This window comes from Rattus rattus, chromosome 9 (assembly GCF_011064425.1).
Source record: "Rattus rattus isolate New Zealand chromosome 9, Rrattus_CSIRO_v1, whole genome shotgun sequence".
NCBI classification, from domain to species: domain Eukaryota; kingdom Metazoa; phylum Chordata; class Mammalia; order Rodentia; family Muridae; genus Rattus; species Rattus rattus.
This window is the reverse complement of record NC_046162.1, coordinates 48,563,175-48,580,699: the sequence shown is the minus strand read 5'-3', so window position 1 is coordinate 48,580,699 and position 17,525 is coordinate 48,563,175. Positions and strand designations below refer to the sequence as shown.

Below are 17,525 nucleotides of genomic sequence, written 5' to 3'. Positions count from 1 at the left end.
GATTTCTAAACAAATCCTTGCTTGTACACAAGGCTGTCACAGCAGTGCAGACACCTCAGCCCAAGTCACTGTCACTGTTGTGATCCCACCTTAAACAAACCTTTCTCCCAAGCACAGTGTTAACTCCACGGTCCCAGGAACTCTGTTCTAACAGTGTCTGGCGCCTACCAGGTGGCCAGTGAGTCTATGTTGAACAAATTAAGTTACATTTATCTGTGGTGGCAGGGGTGAGATAGAGGCACAAATGCCATACAACTCAAGTGACTGTCGGAAGGCAAGTTGCAGAAGTGGGTTAGAGGCTAGTACTTTTGCACCGCTGGGCAATTCCAGATTTATTTTTTCCCAGATGGTTTGCTTCTCTTTGCAACTCTGGCTATACTATACTTGCTCTGAAGACATGTGCCACCAACACACAGTTAGCATGGTTTTTGTTGTTTTGTTTTTAGATATTTGTCCTTGGGGATGGAGAGATGGCTCAGTGGTTAAGAGCACTGGTGCTCTTGCAGAGGATCTGGGTCCAATTCCCAGTAATTCCCAGCACCCATGGCAGCTCGCACTGTTACTCCAGATCCAGAGATCTAGTACCGTCACACAGACAGACATGCAAGCGAAACACCAATGCACATAAAAGAAAAGTAAATAAGCATAAAGGTGTAATGTAAAATAAGCCATGTAACTTTATTTTTTAACATTTATTTATGGGGACTGGAGAGATGGCTCAGCAGTTAAGAGCACTGGCTGCTCTTCCAGAGGTCCTGAGTTCAAATCCCAGCAACCACATGGTGGCTCACAACCATCTGTAATGAAACCTGATGCCCTCTTCTGGTGTGTCTGAAGCTACAGTGTACTCACATACATAAAATAAATAAATATATTTTAAAAAAAGATTTATTTATGTATATGAGTGTTCTATCTGCATGACAGAAGAGGATATCAGATCCTAGGAGATAAGCTTGTGAGCCACCACGTGGTTGCTGGGAATTGAACTCAGGACCTCTGGAAGAGTAGACAGTGCTCTTAACCTCTGAGCCATCTCTCCAGACACCTGTATGGCTATTTCCTTTTTTTTTTTAAATAAGGATTTTGGGGGTTTTCCTTAATAGAAAGTGGTGTCAATGGACTGGGTTTGTAGGTAGATCGGCTCTTCTGTCTTGGTTGGCTTGTCCAGTGGTTCTGTGTCATCAGGCCAACAAAGTACACTAACTTGACATTAATTTCTCTTTCTTGTCCTTTCTCCCTTTGTATCTCTCTCCTCTCTCTCTACTTTGTCTTTCTTCAGTTTTTTTAGGAGGATAGATATATCGCAGAATTAGACACATTTCTGTCCCCAGATGCTGGTAGAGGGCACCACTGCAGGGATGGCAGGCAGCCAGCAGGAGGCTTGCGGACAATAGGGCCCAGTGTGTACTACCATATGAGAACTGCTTTCTCTAGGAAAAGGACGTGGGCACTAGGAAGCAGTGAACCTGTGGACTGAGAAGATGTCGCCTCCAGGAGCCGTGCCATGGTCTGTCTAACTGTTCTTGTCTCACACCTGATGTTCTTGGTGTTAAACAAGCAAGAACGCTCTAGTCTACAGTTGGGCACTTGGGGGCAGCAAACAGCCAGAGGTGAAGCTAAGGAATTGCTGGATGGGCCTAGGCATCTCTAGGGCTTATCTGGGTAAGCTAGCTATTAGGATTGCCTTTGGCACAGGGTCACAAACACAGACACGAGTGACAACATCTCTCTCTTTGGCTTCAGGAACAGGAAGGGTGAGACAGAAGGTTGTCTGTCCACCAGGTAAGGGTTGTGAAGAAACTTGGCATTGTGGCACAGTGGAGGGAAGCTGACTTGGAATAGGTGATTTCTTTGTTTTACTTTGAGAGCTCTCAACAGCAAGAGTCCTGGAGGCATGAGCACAACGGTTTGCCTGTTTAAAAGAGCAGAGAAGGTGTGGTAGCCCTGTAGGAAAACATTTGCAGAGCCTCGGGCTGGACAGGGTATGCTAACTAAGGAACGGAATGGTTGAAAATGAGTCTGTCTGGGCCATAAAGAGCAAACTAGAAAGAGACCAGGCAAAGACCTAGCAGAACATGTTAAGGAATCAGGATAAGACCCAAGAACAGTGGGAAAGCACTTGAAGAGGTAGATTTAGGGGATGCAGGTATGAACAGATTTGTGATTTGGCTGTTTTGAGATAGGGGCTCATGTAACCTACACTGGCTGTAAACTCACTGTATAGCCAAGAATGACCTTGACCTCAGCCTTCCATCCTTCACCTCCGGAAGGCAGAGGTGTGGAATGCACTACCACAGCCGGCTTCATGTGATGTTCAGAACCGAGCTTTGGACTGCATGCATGCTGGACAAGCATACTGAGTTATACTCTCAGCCCAACTCGAGACCTAGAGATTACAGCAGCTGCAGAGAAGGAAGGAGGACGGGAGGTGGAGAGAGTCCAGTGTAAAAGCTATACAGTGCCCACAGCAATAGTGTTGGCCTGGAAGAGTAGTAGGTCTTAGAAATGGGGAGAATTGGGAGGATTGAGAACCAATGGAAACAACCAGAAAGTGGACAGGGGCGGAGGGGTAAGTGTGAAGAGGGGATAAGGAAAAAGGCGGTGGAGAAGAAAGCAAACCAGTAATGAAGCCCAGAGCCCTGGCCTGCCCCCTGGATCACTGGGTATACAAACTTTTCACTATTTGCAAGAGGAACACATCACATTTGGAAGCTAAGTTTAGGCTTTGCTTTGAAGTTATTGAGTTCAAGAGGTCAGTGGGTCACACTGGTAGAAGTATGTTAGAAGGGATATCCAGAAGGCAGTTAGAAGAGATTGAGGCACTGGGATGTGGGTAGATGAGGAAGTTTATCTAGGGAGAGTATGCAGGTCTGAGAGCTCAGACTAAACTATAGTCAGGTCTAACTGGTAGAGTGGCTTTGTGTTGCCCTAAGTACCCTAAGATGCCCTGGAAGGTATTCAGGGAGACAGAAGAGAGTGTCCTCTTCCCCCTGGCCACTGAGTCCTACGGAGCTCCGCTCGGCGGGCCAAATCTTTGCCCAGAGGCAAAGTCCTCTCTGTGCCACTACAATGTGGTAGGCCCTCCCCACTCTTCCAACATCTCACCTGTGAGAACTTGCAAGGAATTGACCTTGGCCAAATAAAACGGGTGAGAAGGTTCAGTTGTGTGTAACTTTATAGACTGGATCCTGTGGGTTTCCAAAATGGATAGCACCTAAAGGGTTCCCAAAGAAAGGACAGATACAGCCACTGGCCAAAGAACAAGTATCCTGGCTTGGGCTGTAGACCAAGGAACTCCTATTCACTCTGTCATGGTGGGTCTTCCTTCCCCATTGAGGCCCATGGGATTTTGAAGAGTTGTGACCGTCCTCAGACCCCAGCAGGCCACCAGGTTGCAATCTGATACCCCACACCCTATCACTCATTAGCTTGTCCAAATCTTGTCCTCTCTGCACCTCGTGAACATGTGTCGAGAGAGGTAAGAGGCTAGGAGGAGGGGCACGAACCTGACGAGAAGTCTCAAGAAGGGTTTCCAGAACTGATTTGAGGGGATTCTACAACTTGCTTTGGAGGTGGTGGGGATCTGAACTGTTAGCTGGCTCCAGACCCAGGTTCCTCATGACAAGAGTTACAGAGCAGTAGCCACTGAACAGCTGTCTCTGAATTCGTGGCACTGCGTTGTGAATGGGCTTGTCCCACTGCTACTCATAACGAAGCTTGGACTCCAATGCTAGGAGGTGGGACTCATGACAGGCATTAGGGTCATGGAGCTAAGGCCCACAATAGTAAGTATAAGGTCTTCAGCATTTCTCCCTAGTCGTGTAACACGGCAGATGAAAAGAACAACTTTTTGAGGGAGTGGGGTTCATGTTTTAGCTAACTTGAAACTTACTCTGTAGCCTAGGATGGTCTCAAACTTGAGATCCTAATTCAACCTCCAGAGTGCTGGAAATACAGGCCTTAACTAACCACACCTGCATAAAAAAATATGAACTATGATGTTTACCTAGTGCTTAGAGGAAATGAAAATAAAATTATCTGAACTAGGGCGCTGCCAGGGAAAATGGCTCGCTTCCTTTTAGGTTGGCTTTGAAGGCAATGTAAACAGAGTGGGGGAAAAAAGGTCTGTTCCATCTGCCTTCTTTCCCCTTATCTTTCTGCCTAGTGGTAAGGGTAGAACATAAGGACCTTGTTCACTACACTGCGTCCTCATCCCTGCCAGGGCTCCATGGCTTTGCACTCACTATGCAGCCAAGGATGGTCCCGAACTCCCTTTTAAACATTTATTTTCATGGGGCTGGAGAAACGACTCAGACCCTAAGAGCTCTTGTAGAGCACCACCGGTTTGGTTCCCAGGACCCACGTGGCAGCTCATGACCATCTGTAATTCTAGCTCCAAGGGATCTGGTGTCCTCGCCTGGCCTCCTCAGGTACCACACATACACTGTATACACACAGATAGGCAGGTACATGCAAATAAGATAATTTTTTAAAATTAAAGATCTGTCTTTCTTTTGTTCCCTTTTGGTTTCATATACCTGGGGGGTTGATAAGAATGACCCCCCCAGGAGGTCATATATTTGAATACTTGGTCCCTAGTAGGTGGCTGGGAAGGATTAGGAGGTGTGGCTTTGTTGGAAGAAATATCTCGAAGAGATGGAGAGATGGCTCAGTGGTTAAGAACCCTGACTGCTCTTCCAGAGGTTCTGAGTTCAATTCCCAGCAACCACATGGTGGCTCACAACCATCTGTAATGGGATCTGATGCCCTTTTCTGGTATGTCTGAAGACGGTGACAGCGTACTCATATACATACAATAAATAAATTTTTTAAAAAAAGTATGCCACTGGGTTATGCTTTGACGTCTCAAAAGACGCTGGCCATTTCTAATTAGCTTTCTTTGCCTTCTGCTTTTGGCCCAAGATCTCTTACTTCTGGCTCCAGCCACCCACCTGCTACTTCTCCACCTCCATCATGAACTCTAACCCTCTGAAGTCCTAAGCCCAAAAAACTCTTCCGTAAGTCCCCTTGGTCATATCTTAGCCATAGAAAAGTAATTAATATAACTGAGTTCTGTTGTTTGGAGACAATCTCGCTGCATAGCCCTGGCTGTCCTGGAACTCTGTGTAGACCAGGCTGGTCTCAAACTCAGAGATCCACTTGCCTCTGCCTCCTGAATGCTAGCGTTAAAAGACCAGGGGTTGGGGATTTAGCTCAGTGGTAGAGCGCTTGCCTAGGAAGCGCAAGGCCCTGGGTTCGGTCCCCAGCTCCGAAAAAAAGAACCAAAAAAAAAAAAAAAAGACCTCCACCACTACACCTGGCTATTGAGTTTATTTTTTTTTAATATTTATTTATTATATATAAGTACACTGTTGCTGTCTTCAGACACACCAGAAGAGGGCATCAGATCTCATTACAGATGGTTGTGAGCCACCATGTGGTTGCTGGGATTTGAACTCAGGACCTCTGGAAGAGCAGTCAGTGCTCTTAACCACTGAGCCATCTCTCCAGCCCCTATTGAGTTTATTTATTTATTTATTTATTTTTGGTTCTTTTTTTCCGGAGCTGGGGACCGAACCCAGGGCCTTGCGCTTCCTAGGCAAGTGCTCTACCACTGAGCTAAATCCCCAACCTTGAGTTTATTTTTAAGTTGTCTCTGTGTGTGTGTGTGTGATACACACGTGAGTACAGGTGTCACAGAGTCCAGGAGAGGGGGTTGGATCTTCTAGAACTGGACTTTCAAGTGACATTGCTGCCTGAGATGGGGGCTAGGAATCAAACTCAGGTTCTCTGCAAGAGCAGTTATCCATTCAAAAGCACTGAGCCCTCTCTCCAGCCCCAGCCTCGAGCTTCCTATCCTCCTTACTGCGTCTCCCAAACGCCACCATGACTGGTTTATTCTGTGGTATTACTTTCTCTGTAGCCTGAGCTGGCCAGAAGATCCTCCTACCTCAGCCTCTTGATTGTTGGAATAACAGAAGTGAGCTTACGAGCTTGATTAAACTGACTTTATTAAATACTAACAAAGACGTGAGCTTTGGCTAGGACCACTTCTTGGAACTTCCAGCTGAGTGGTCAAAGCTCTGGCTTTATTTATTTTAAAGATTTATTTATGTTATGTGAGTACACTGTTGCTGAAGACACAGAAGGGGGCATCAGATCCCATTACAGATGGCTGCGAGCCACCATGTGCTTGCTGAGAATTAAACTCAGGACCTCTGGAAGAGCAGTCAGTGCTCTTAACCACTGAGCCATCTTTCCAGCCAAAGCTCTGGATTTTGATGAGTGTGTTTAAGCATTTTATTCTACCTTAGTATAATTCTAGCACTCTCAGGAGCCCAGGGAAAGCCATCTGGGCTAGTCTGAGTAAGATCTTGTCTCAAAACTAAATAAGTAAATGAAGAATATATATTTTGGGGGGGGGGGTAAAATAAATGGCTCAGCCATTAAGAGCACTGGCTACTCTTCCAGAGGACCCAGTTCAATTCCCAGCAAGCACATGGCTGCTCAGAACTGTCTGTAACTCCAATTCCAGGGGGTCCATAGCAGTAGGAATACACCTAGTGCGCGCGCGCGCGCGCGCGCACACACACACACACACACACACACACACACACACACGAAGACAAAATATTCATAAAATAAGTCTTTTTATTCTGTTTTGTTTTTTGAGACAGGGGTTCTCTATATAGCCCTGATTATCCTGAACTCACTCACCTGGTCTTGAACTCAGAGATCCACCTATCTCTGCCTTCTGAGTTCTGGGATTAAAGGTGTATTCCATTATGCCTGACAAAATAAATACTTTAAAATGTTTTTAGTGAGGCATGGTGACATGCCTGAAATTCCAGCACTTGTGAGGCTGAGATGGAAGTAAGCACTATTTCAAATTCAAGACCAGATTGGACCACACAGCAAGACCAGCCCAGTCTCAAACAGAAGCAGGGGGCTGGAGAGATGGCTTTCCCATGGCGCTCACTGATATTGCAGAGGACCGGGTCCAACAGCATCCCACCTGGTGATCTGTAACTCTAGTTTCAGGGGTTCTGATTCCCTCTGGGAATATATACAGGCCATACGTACAGGTGGTGCACATACATACTTGTAAATGAAAACATCATTCCCATCAAGAAAAATGTAGAAAATTTTGAAAAGCAAAACGCTGCCATAATGGAGCTAGAGAGATGACTCGTTGACTAGGTAGATCACAAATGCTCGGAACTCCAGCTCCCAGGATCCATACCTTCCTCTGGCCTCCAAGGACACTTGCACATGACTAGCTGGTTGGCTGGTTGGCACACACACACACACACACACACACACACACACACAGAGTACACATACATTCAGGACAGACAGATGTCTATGTTTGGAGCCAACCTGATCTACATATCAAGTTCCAGGCCAGCCAAGACTACGACGTAATGAGAAGCAAACAAAATAAGCTAGTTGTCTCGTGTTCTTACACACTTTATTTCATGATTTACAAACATTTTTCTGACCTTCACCAACATTTCAAAGAGACTCATGGTAGGACTGAAGGCTTAAAGCTGCAGCATACAAGAAATGTGTTGCCTTAACTCTTCCATAAAGGGATGTTTGGCACTGATTTCCCATTTGGATTTATATATTTTATTTTATGAGCCTGCACCGATGCTTACCACATGTCTATCTGGTACCTGTGGAGGTCTGAAATGGGAACAAGTTCCCCTGGAACTAGAGTTGCAGATGATTGTGAACCACCCTGTAAGTCCTCTACAAGGGTAACATGTGCTCTTAACTGCTGAGCCATCTCGCCAGGCCCCTTGAAGTCGATCTTTTGGCTCTTTCTTTTTTTTTTTTGGTTCTTTTTTTCGGAGCTGGGGACCAAACCCAGGGCCTTGCGCTTCCTAGGCAAGCGCTCTACCGCTGAGCTAAATCCCCAACCCCTCTTTTGGCTCTTTCAAAGGGCAGGGACCGTTCCAGAGCACCAAACCGCTTGTCCCAGTTGTAGGTGTACTGCCTCCAGCCGACTGAGCTGGAGACACTCACACAATGAGAACAGATGTGTGCCGTCTGACATTTGTCCCAGGACACCTGTCCTAGCTGCAGCCTGGCCAAGGTTTTCACTGAACTCTGGCTCCGGGACGACGTAAACAGGAGAGCTTGCCAAATAGGTACTTTCAGATCAAATGACAACAAATGGACCCAGGTAGTTCCGGTTTCGAAGGGAGTTTGAGTTTGAACATACTGGGGTGTCAGCACTGAGAAGAGCAGTAGAAATGGCAGACACCAAGAGAGGGATGGTGAGCCAACAGCAGGGATATAGAGATCTGCCAAGACAAGCTGGCCGTCCACCACTCTCCAAGGAGAGATCTGCCTTGGCACATTTCTGTTCCCCACTTCCTATCCCAAGAACTCAGAGGCTGGAGAAAGGCCTACTCCACTGTGGAACATGAGGTATGCCAGGAACGCCAGAGGGGAAAGCTGAAGAAACTTTCTCCTCCCTCTGGTTCATTATAGGTCTCCGTCCTTGGTTCTTAGTGTTATGAACTTGTTGATAGCATTTATGTCCTTGGAGGTCTCTCCCCAAGGATTTCTGATCTGCCTGACTGCGTACAAAGCTATTTGAGTTGTTGCTGCTCCTGGTGGGGAGGAGAGACAGGCATACATGGACAAACCGAAGACCTCCATGGGCAGCTCCTTCTATCCCATGGGGGCCTGCCATACTCCTTCTCCTACAGAGACACGGACACCGACATCTCAATTCTCAATATATAACCCTGGCTGAGCTACAGCTCACAATGCAGAACAGGTTGGTCTCAAACTGTAGATCTGGGGTTGGGGATTTAGCTCAGTGGTAGAGCACTTGCCTAGCAAGCGCAAGGCCCTGGGTTCAGTCCCCAGCTCCCGAAAAAAGAAAAAACAAAACAAAACAAAACAAAAAAACTACAGATCTGACTGCTTTTGCCTCTTCAGTGCTGGGATTAAAGGCATGAGTCACCATGCTTGGACACATTTCACTCCTAACAGTGCTTAAGAAAAGAGGAAAGGGGGTTGGGGATTTAGCTCAGCGGTAGAGCACTTGCCTAGCAAGCGCACAGCTCCGAAAAAAAGAAAAAAGAAAAAAAAGAAAAGAGGAAAGGTTCAGAGAGAAGACCAATGCCTAAGAAGTAAGGTATCCAAATGGGGTGGGGGCACACTTAAGTGCACTTAAGAGGCTAAGGTTCAGTTACAGGGAGGGAGAGAGGGGGAGGGGAGGGAGGGGGGAGGGAGAGGAGGGGGAGGGAGGGAGAGGGGGGAGGGAGGAGGGGGGTAGAATCTAATTGTAGAGGCCCCTGGGCTCGATCCCTAGCATTGCAAACAATAAGTAAACACGCAACATCCTCCATCCTTAACCACCTTCACAACTCCCTGACTCTGCCTACCTGCCCTCCCCCATGCATATTTGTGCCTCCTAGGTACATACACACTGTGGTCTCTAAGTTTCTACACCTATGTCCTGGCTAGAACACCCTTTAGGGTGCCTTCAAGAGCTCTGTAAATCAAACTTTAAGCAAGTTGCACTGATGCTTCTACACCTTGGTGAGGCGTACTTTTGTATTGTCAGGCTCATGAAGGAAATGAGCACCAACAGGCATGCAACCCTCGGCTCCATTTCAGTAAATTATGAGGGTTCATTTGGCCAGGGTGAGAATCCCCAAGCGGTTCTCAGCTAGGAAAGAGATGCTATGTAAAATCCGTGAGGGTATGGGTGGCCTCGTGGCTTCCAGGCATTGGCACTAGTAGATTTATTCAGTAGTGCAACAATAGACCACCAGGCCTATTATGTGCTAAGCGTTTTGCCAGGTGCTAGAGATCAAGGATGAAAGGAGAAATTAACTGGAAGGATAAAAGTTCAACAAATACTTAAAAGAACACTCTAAAAATCCGTAAAGGAAAAACAATGGTTTAATCTGTGCTTTGGTCCAGGTGTACTAGGAGAGGGCTTCCCCTTGCCCTCCCAAGGGGAAGATTTGAGAGGATTAGAAACGTAATCCTCGGGTTAGGTTATCAAGCCTTGAGGTCTGAATCTTAACCCAGTCCCACACCTGGGCCTGTTGTTTCCCTAAGTCCCAGCATTAGATCCTGGAATTAGTGGTCTGCATGTCGGTCCATTGGAGCCAAGTGGCCCCACAACCTGCCATCTAGACAAGCCCTTTAATTGAACGACTGTCCTTAAGGACAGTCTCGAGTGATCTTCTTAGAAGGTACGACTCCTTAAAAATGAAGGAGCAAGTGGGCACGAGGGATTAACCCATCACTAGCACCATGAATCCTAAACCCAAGTCAGACTGCAAACCAACTCTGCCAGGTTCCTTCCCAAGAGCCTGAGACCAGCCCCCCAGAATAGCCCCGCCCCCAAAGCGCGGGCGCCTATTGGTCAGCGTGCTCGCAGGGCGTGACCAGATCTTAAAGGTCCAAGAGCTTAGTAGGACCGGAGGAGGTAGTGGCTGCTCCGGGAACACCAGGGGAAATGATGCCTCGAAGACCCGTGTAGGTTTCTTTAAAACCTCGCTAATGTCCAGACTCAAGTACTAGATCTATGGAGGCCGCCAGAAACTGTCCACTGTTCGGAGGCGCCTTTTCCGCCATCCTCCCCCGAGGGGCCATTGATGTGAGGTGAGAAAGCCAGCCGCCCTGGAGGCCGGTCGGATGGGTTACCGGAAAGAGCCAGAGACTAGAGTGTCCCTGTCCTTCTCCAGTGACCTCCGACCGGTGCCAGACAACCAAGAAGTTTTCTGCCATCCTGTGACCGACCAGAGTCTGATCATAGAACTTCTGGAGCTGCAGGCCCACGTGCAGGGCGAAGCGGCTGCGCGGTGAGAAAGCTAGCCAACGGGAGGCCGGGAACCGAGGAAGTGGGCGGGGCCTGTGGCTGGACGGTTATCCAGGACGAAAACTCCAAGGGCAATAGCAGCAGGCCAGGCTCGAGGGTGGGACTGGGTTATTCAGAGATGCCCCTCCCTACTCATGTTCCTCCCATGCCAGGTACCATTTTGAGGACGTTGGCGGGGTGCAGGGGGCTAGGAGTGTGCACGTGCTATCTGTGCAGCCTCTCTGTTTGGAGAACTTATCCCTGAGAGGCTGCTGTCAAGATGCCTGGTTCCTTTCTGGCAAGCAGCAGGTAGCTAAAGAAAACCAACAGGTGAGGGCCACGGTGAATGGGATGCCCTGGAGCTGGGAAGGGATAACTCCAGGTATCCTGGTAAGCATGCCGATTCTGATCCCTTTAGGTAGCAAAGGATGTCACACTGCATCAGGCCTTGCTTCGGTTGCCCCAGTATCAGACTGATCTTTTGCTCACCTTCAATCAGCCCCCGTAAGAACGAAGGAGCGGGTGGGAAGCTTGCAATTGGGTCCCCACGACAATTAAGTTGGATGGGTCAAAACTCCTTCAGGGAAGCAGTAATAGGCCACAGGTTTGGGGGTGGTCAGGGATTCCTGGTTTTCTGGGGAATAGGAAGTGTGATCTTGTGCACCTCAAGCTGGACAATTTTCCTTCTCCCTCTGTTCCCTTACCCTAAGGTGTCACAGCAGGCCTCTTGGCCCTGAAAATCTGTCATGTCCACCTTGGAGCCTGGGTAACTTTGAGCAGCTGGTAACTAGTTTGACTCTTCATGATCCCAACCTCTTTGGTCCCCAGTAAAGATGGTTGAAACACAGCGTGCTGCTGAGGACTCAGGGGCCCAGTTCTGAGAGGGGGAGTTTCTTTCTGCTGCCTCCCTGGATGTGAACATAAGACACCTCCTCGGCAGAAATAAACTTGCTTTATGAAGAATATAATTTCTGTGGCTTCGAATCTAAGAGGACACCTGGTCTCCCAGTTCCCTTTGGTCTTGGAAGGGGGAGTTTAAAGCTGTGCACAGGAACGGGGAGTCGGGGTGGGGGCACCCATGAATGGCAGTAGAAATACACTTTGGAGTGACTGATTCAACCCTGAGATGGGTGTGAAATATTTCAGGGGGACTTGTGGGGAAATTTAAAGCAAGACCCATCTAGTGGCTCAACCCTAGGAGAACAGAGGAGTGGACGTGGCTGTCCCCCTTAAGTGCATTGAAAAGTCAGATCGGTCAGCAGTCACTGAGATACAGGAAGCTGTGGAGGCAGAGGTGCCCAAAGAGTGTTGATTTGGAGTACAAGAGAGTGAGCACTATTTAGCATATGTGCTGTAAAAGGAACGCAGCTGATCCCAGAAGAAGAGGGAGAGGATAGTGTGGGGGCCGAGGCGAAAATAGGAAGCACCTATACCCTTGTACATGCCAAAAAGGCCCTCTGTCCGAGCTGTCTGCAGCAGAGCGTCCAAGATCCCCCGGTACATGAGGCCCTGGAGCATGTCGGAGAGGAAGGGAGAGCACAGGAGGAGCATGTCAGAGCCCACCAGGGTCAGACGCCTTTCTAGGCAGCATTTGAGGATCCGCTTCTCCACCCCCAGCTTTTCTTGTCAGCCTGAACCCTACAGTACTTCCTTACCTTGCCTCGAGTATCAGTGGGTTGGTTATAAAGCCTTGTGCTGGCCACATCAAAGGGTGTCATGGCCAGGACTACTGCCACTCCACTCACCATGGCAGCTGCCAGAGCCACCTTCCAGCTCTGGGGAGGAAAGATCTATAAGAAAGATAAAGGTTTTTTATCAACCACACAGTCATCTAACTTTAGGGCAGGACAGGCCCTGCCCTGGGCACACAACTGGTAATTCTGGGAGCTTCCATACCATCAGAGATAACACAGTGATAACTGAAGGAGTGGCCAGAGGGCTTAGGTACCCCTTCTAGTATGAGGTGATGACAGAATCTGTCTAAGGAATCACTGCTCCTAAATCATCCTACAATTCCCTCACTTTTGAACCAGGGCCCACCTCCCTTTTTCCACCCTTGTTTCCCATTCCAAGGATGTCCCCACCCGTTCCCAGGAAGTACCTCCCACTGGCTCAAGAGGTCCTTGGTGGATGAGAAGGTGCACAGCTGGGTGGAGGAGCCGATGACAACTCTGGGCAGGCCGCCCACGGCCCCACGCCACAACCCCACTAGACCATGTTTCTGGCCAATCTCGGTTAGTGCCTGAAACATGCCCTGGGGAGGGGGGAGACCATGTGGTTGGGGTTCAGTCACTGAGCATTGGGGACTGCCTTCTGTTAACACTGTCAAGTGCCATGCACCTGTGGTCCAGACAGCAAGTCCAGTGTGGGCTTAGAGCCAGAACAGGTGCCCTCAGGTGTCTGCTGACACTTGCCAACCCAGAGTTCAGGCTGGAGGTATGGAAGTGCAGACCTCAGCAGGGCAAGAGAATGGGGCAGGAGAAACAGGTGCAGGAGAGCTGAGGCACAAGGGCATAAGGGTCCGGCTGGGCTCCAGGGTCTGACAGAGCGGGGCTTGAGGGGGTTGGGCAAAGCAGGGGCTAGAGTTGGAGCTGCCAGGCATAGGCAGAAAGCTGGGAAAAACTGGGGGAGATGGTTGGGTGCGCCAGTGGTTTGGGGAACCCTCACCTGATGCTTATACTGGTGCCCTACAGCAATTTCAGAGGCTGCCTGTGCCTGTAGGTGTGTCTTCACCTGGAGACAAGAAAGTATCATAGCCTGTGTCTCAGGGGTCACCTTCCCACCATGGAGACCAAAACACCCAAATCCCTCACACTTCCTCTAGGGTATTAAGCAATGAATATATTCTTTTAATCTGGTAATTACTGTTTTTCCCACTTAACAAATTGGTCATGAGGCTCTGTCCCTTGGCTGCAGTCCCAGGGGACAGACCTCAAGATACCCTGCCTCCCCTCCACATCCTCCTTCCCTTGGGACTGGGGGTTGGGAGTGGAGGTAGGAGGATGGTAATATTTCCTAAGACTTCGTGTTAGGCAAGCTCTGGATGTCTAGCCTCTTATGCCAGCTCCCATTCCAGAGCAGATCTCAGCTGTCACCTCCACCAGCCTCCCTGTCAGACTACCCAAAGGGGCTCAGCTGATATTTGAAGATGCCTTTGTCCTCAAATCTCGCACTAGGAGTGAGACCGAGTTGGCTCTCCTGTAGATCATCTCATTTCCCTCAGCTACACTAAGCCAGCAACAAACAGCTGTGCGACCTTGATCAGGACACCTACCATCTCTGGGTCTCAGGCTCCCCAACCCTTCTCCCCTATCTGATAACTCCCGGGAGTAAACTGAAAGTGTGATTCTGTAATGGCTGGGACTTTCCTGACGTACACTCAGTGATGCATGTTTCTCAGGTTCCTCATCCTTCTACACAAAGTCAGCCTCAGTAATAAGACAATAAAAGCTACACAGCCACTAGGCATGGTGGCACATGCTTGGAGTCAAAGCATTCCAGTGGCACAGGCAAGGAAGATCAAGTCAGCTTGGGTTCATAGTGAGTTTCAGATTAGCCTGGGCCATATAAGCCAGGCTCTATATCAAGGGGAAAAAAAGAAAAAAGGAAGAAAGAAGGAAGGAAAGAAAGGAGAGGAATATTGTCAAATGCCTACCATCTGCCAGGACCTATATATCACATGAACATCCCATTTGTTTCCTTCAGTCCTCTCAACTCCACAGAAGACTACAATTATTATTACTGTCTTACAGATGTGGCAACAACGAATACTTTCAAAGCCAGGGTTGAGTTCCCGGAAGTCTGCTGTAGGCAGCTAGGATGCATACCTGTTAACTGAGGCACTGGGAAGGCTGAGTTTGGGTTGTAGTTAGAAGCCAAGCTGTGCTACAGAGGAAGTTTTGATACTACAATATGGGAGACCCTGCCTCAACAAACAAACGACACCCCCAACTCAAAGGAATTCTCCAGAAGCTAAGTCTGTAATCTTTATCAACACACTGCAGAGTCAGTTGGGTGGCAGATCAGGCCTTGAAGCTTGCCAGCATTTTCCTGTGCTTTTTCCTGCTTAAGGGGCACAGCACCCTGTCACCGATGCCCTTGTGAAGGGCAGACTCCCACCCTATGTCCCCAAACCAGACCCCTCTTCTTACCATGTAGATTGGGCTTCCCAGATAAGCTCCCATGACCCCAGCAAGGGCCCCAGCTGCGGCGCTGCGGACAGGACTGTGCGTGCCTTCTTTAGTGCGCAGGTAACCCCCAGACTCTGCCAGCCCGTAGGTGCCCAGTCGGATGCCATTCATCAGGAACTGGTACAAGAGCGCAGGGCCCAGCCCCTTCTGCAGGGCAGCTAGGCCATCCACCTTGCCAATGGTGAAGAAGGCGTGGAAGACGTTTCGATAGTGGCGCTGGTAGGTGCCTGGAGCCTGCAGTTCTCCCTGCAATTGCATTCTGGTCTTCACAACCTCCAGGGGATTGGTGAACACACAGGCCCCGCAGGCTGCCACACCACTCATCAAGAAGTCCATGGTAAAGGTAGAAATAGCTTCAGAAAGCAGGGATGGATATCAGGACAACACCTGGCTTTTTGAAGCCTAGGCTGCAACAGGTAGGAATTTAGAGAGTTAAAGTGTCAGGGTCTAATGTCAAGAAGTCAAGTAAGGCTAGAGAGAATTTGGGGATCAGAGGGTAGCAAAAAGGAAAGAAAGAGGAGTAAAGGAGAGTGTGGCAACAAGGCCCTGTTGACCAAGGGAACTGAAATCAGGGAGGAGCAGAAGTTAGAAGCTGGCAGGTGGGGATGCCTAGGACGACAAATTAGGGGGACCAAATAGTATTTTAGGAAAACGCGGAGTTGCGAAATGGTAGCTGGAGAAGCAGGAAAAAGAAAAGCAACAAGAGGGAAAGAATCAGAGGGAAGACCCGAAGTTGTTCGGCGACAGCAAGAGAAGGGTCGTGAAGGAAGTTAGGATTCTGGCTAAGAATGAGCGTGGCAAGGTAGCTACGGGAGCTGGAGCACCTTTACCCGAGCTAGTCTGCGGAGGCCGGGCCGCCACTCTCGGGTCCCTGGAACGCAGCGCCAATGGGGACTCTCAAGAGCTACAGCCGAGCTCCTCAGCCAATCAGCGCAGAGCCGGCTCCTCAGCCAATGGGAGGCGCTGCCAGCGGCCGGGCCCTCAGCCTCAACTAGAACCGGTTTGGTTAACTCTCCTCACCCCGGCTCCAAGTCTTGAAATTGGGAGGGTGCGGGAGGCCCGCAGGTTTTTTGTTTTTTTGTTTCTTTGTGGTTTTTAAAAATCACTGTCCAGGAACTGGGGTGGGGCGGGATGCAGAGGCTGAGCGCGGAGGGTTGCGCAGCTCCTCCTGTGGGTGGCGGGCTCCCTGCGATCGTCCTCTAGCCCAGGTCATCTCTGTTTGCCTGACCACAGCCACGCCCAGCGCTGTTCGGATGCCAGGACCGTCCGGAAACTGCGGTCCCGCCTGCGGGGAAGACGGGACACACCTGCTGGAAGGCACCCACCTGCTGGAAGGCACCCATCCCCTAAGGCCGAGTAAAGTGTTTGTAGGGTCTAATACCAGGGTGTGGCCAGCTGTGGGCGCCAAAGAAGGGAGGCCTGAAGCCCAGCCAGGGAACAAAACTTGATCTTATTAAGCTCTTGTTCGTCACAATGACCTAGAGGAGGCCGGGCAGGTCAAGACAAGGATTTCCATTTCCTCTCCAGCGAGGTTTAGGTTACAGAGCAGACTTGTTTCTTGTCCTTGCTTCATTCGTATGGATAATTATGAAAGAGCCCATGGGAAAGAAACTGGAAAAGAGCTTAGAAAGCTTGGAGAGAAAAAAAGTAGGGGTGTAGGTGGCATTATCTGGGCGGCAGGAAGAAACAGAGGGCTCAGCTGAATAACAGTCAACCCTGCTTAGCGCTGAATTCCAATTAACATCTTCCTTAGTGGACTAATATCTTCCTTCCTACTATCTGGATGACTGTGGGCAAGTTACTAATCATCTCAGAAGCCCCTTGTAAAATGAGATAATATCTGTGGGACATACTCCAAAAGAGAGGTTGCCCGTGTGTTACACGTTCAGTAATATACTGAAAGTCTGGAGTTGACAGAACCCTTTCCAGTTCCTGAAGTTTCCTGCTCCTTTCTTTGGTGATGTTCAGGTCATGATGCACGTTGAGCATCTTCTGATGACTTTTCAAATTATCTGTATTCAGCCTCGAACATCCCTATTTTTAGGAATACCTCAAAAAAAAAAAAAAAAAAAACAACAACAACAAAAGAAAACCATTCCTATTGTTCTTAGATGTCTGAAACTCCTAGAAGCCTTGGGGGCCAGATCTGAGCCATATGTTGTCAGACAACCTTGCTGTGTGTAGTAGCCTTTAGGAGCCTCAAATTCAAAATCCTCCTGCCTCAGCATGTGGAGTGCTGAAGATTTCCATACTGCTGCAATACTGGGTGACAGGGTCACACCACACCTGGTTTCACATCCTGAGTTTAAAGTCTGTGGGTCTCAAAAGTATGGTTGCTATAGCAGCAGCAGTGCCTGGAAACTTAGAAATACATCTAGTCTCTCTGGAAACTTCCTGAACCAGAAACTTTCTGCAGGTGGACCCCTCCTTTTGTCTTTCACTAAGCCCCCCTGGGTACTTAACATCCAACATTACTAGCATACACTTTCTGTCTCTAA

General features: G+C 48.9%; 2 protein-coding genes across 2 annotated transcripts; one reads left to right on the top strand and one right to left on the bottom strand.

Moving 5' to 3' along the window:
• The first annotated feature begins 10,431 nt into the window (after window positions 1–10,431).
• Rangrf (RAN guanine nucleotide release factor) lies at window positions 10,432–11,805 on the top strand. Its single transcript, XM_032913270.1, has 5 exons — window positions 10,432–10,641; window positions 10,725–10,841; window positions 11,011–11,167; window positions 11,256–11,341; window positions 11,548–11,805. Exons 1-5 carry the CDS (start codon window positions 10,565–10,567, stop codon window positions 11,666–11,668), a joined length of 558 nt encoding a protein of 185 aa, XP_032769161.1. The 5' UTR covers window positions 10,432–10,564; the 3' UTR covers window positions 11,669–11,805.
• Slc25a35 (solute carrier family 25 member 35) lies at window positions 11,771–16,232 on the bottom strand. Its single transcript, XM_032913269.1, has 5 exons — window positions 14,989–16,232; window positions 13,505–13,570; window positions 12,939–13,091; window positions 12,493–12,627; window positions 11,771–12,346 (listed from the first exon to the last, which is right to left on the bottom strand). The coding sequence occupies exons 1-5, from the start codon at window positions 15,361–15,363 to the stop codon at window positions 12,173–12,175; spliced, it is 903 nt and encodes a 300-aa protein (XP_032769160.1). The 5' UTR covers window positions 15,364–16,232; the 3' UTR covers window positions 11,771–12,172.
• Window positions 16,233–17,525: the final 1,293 nt, after the last annotated feature.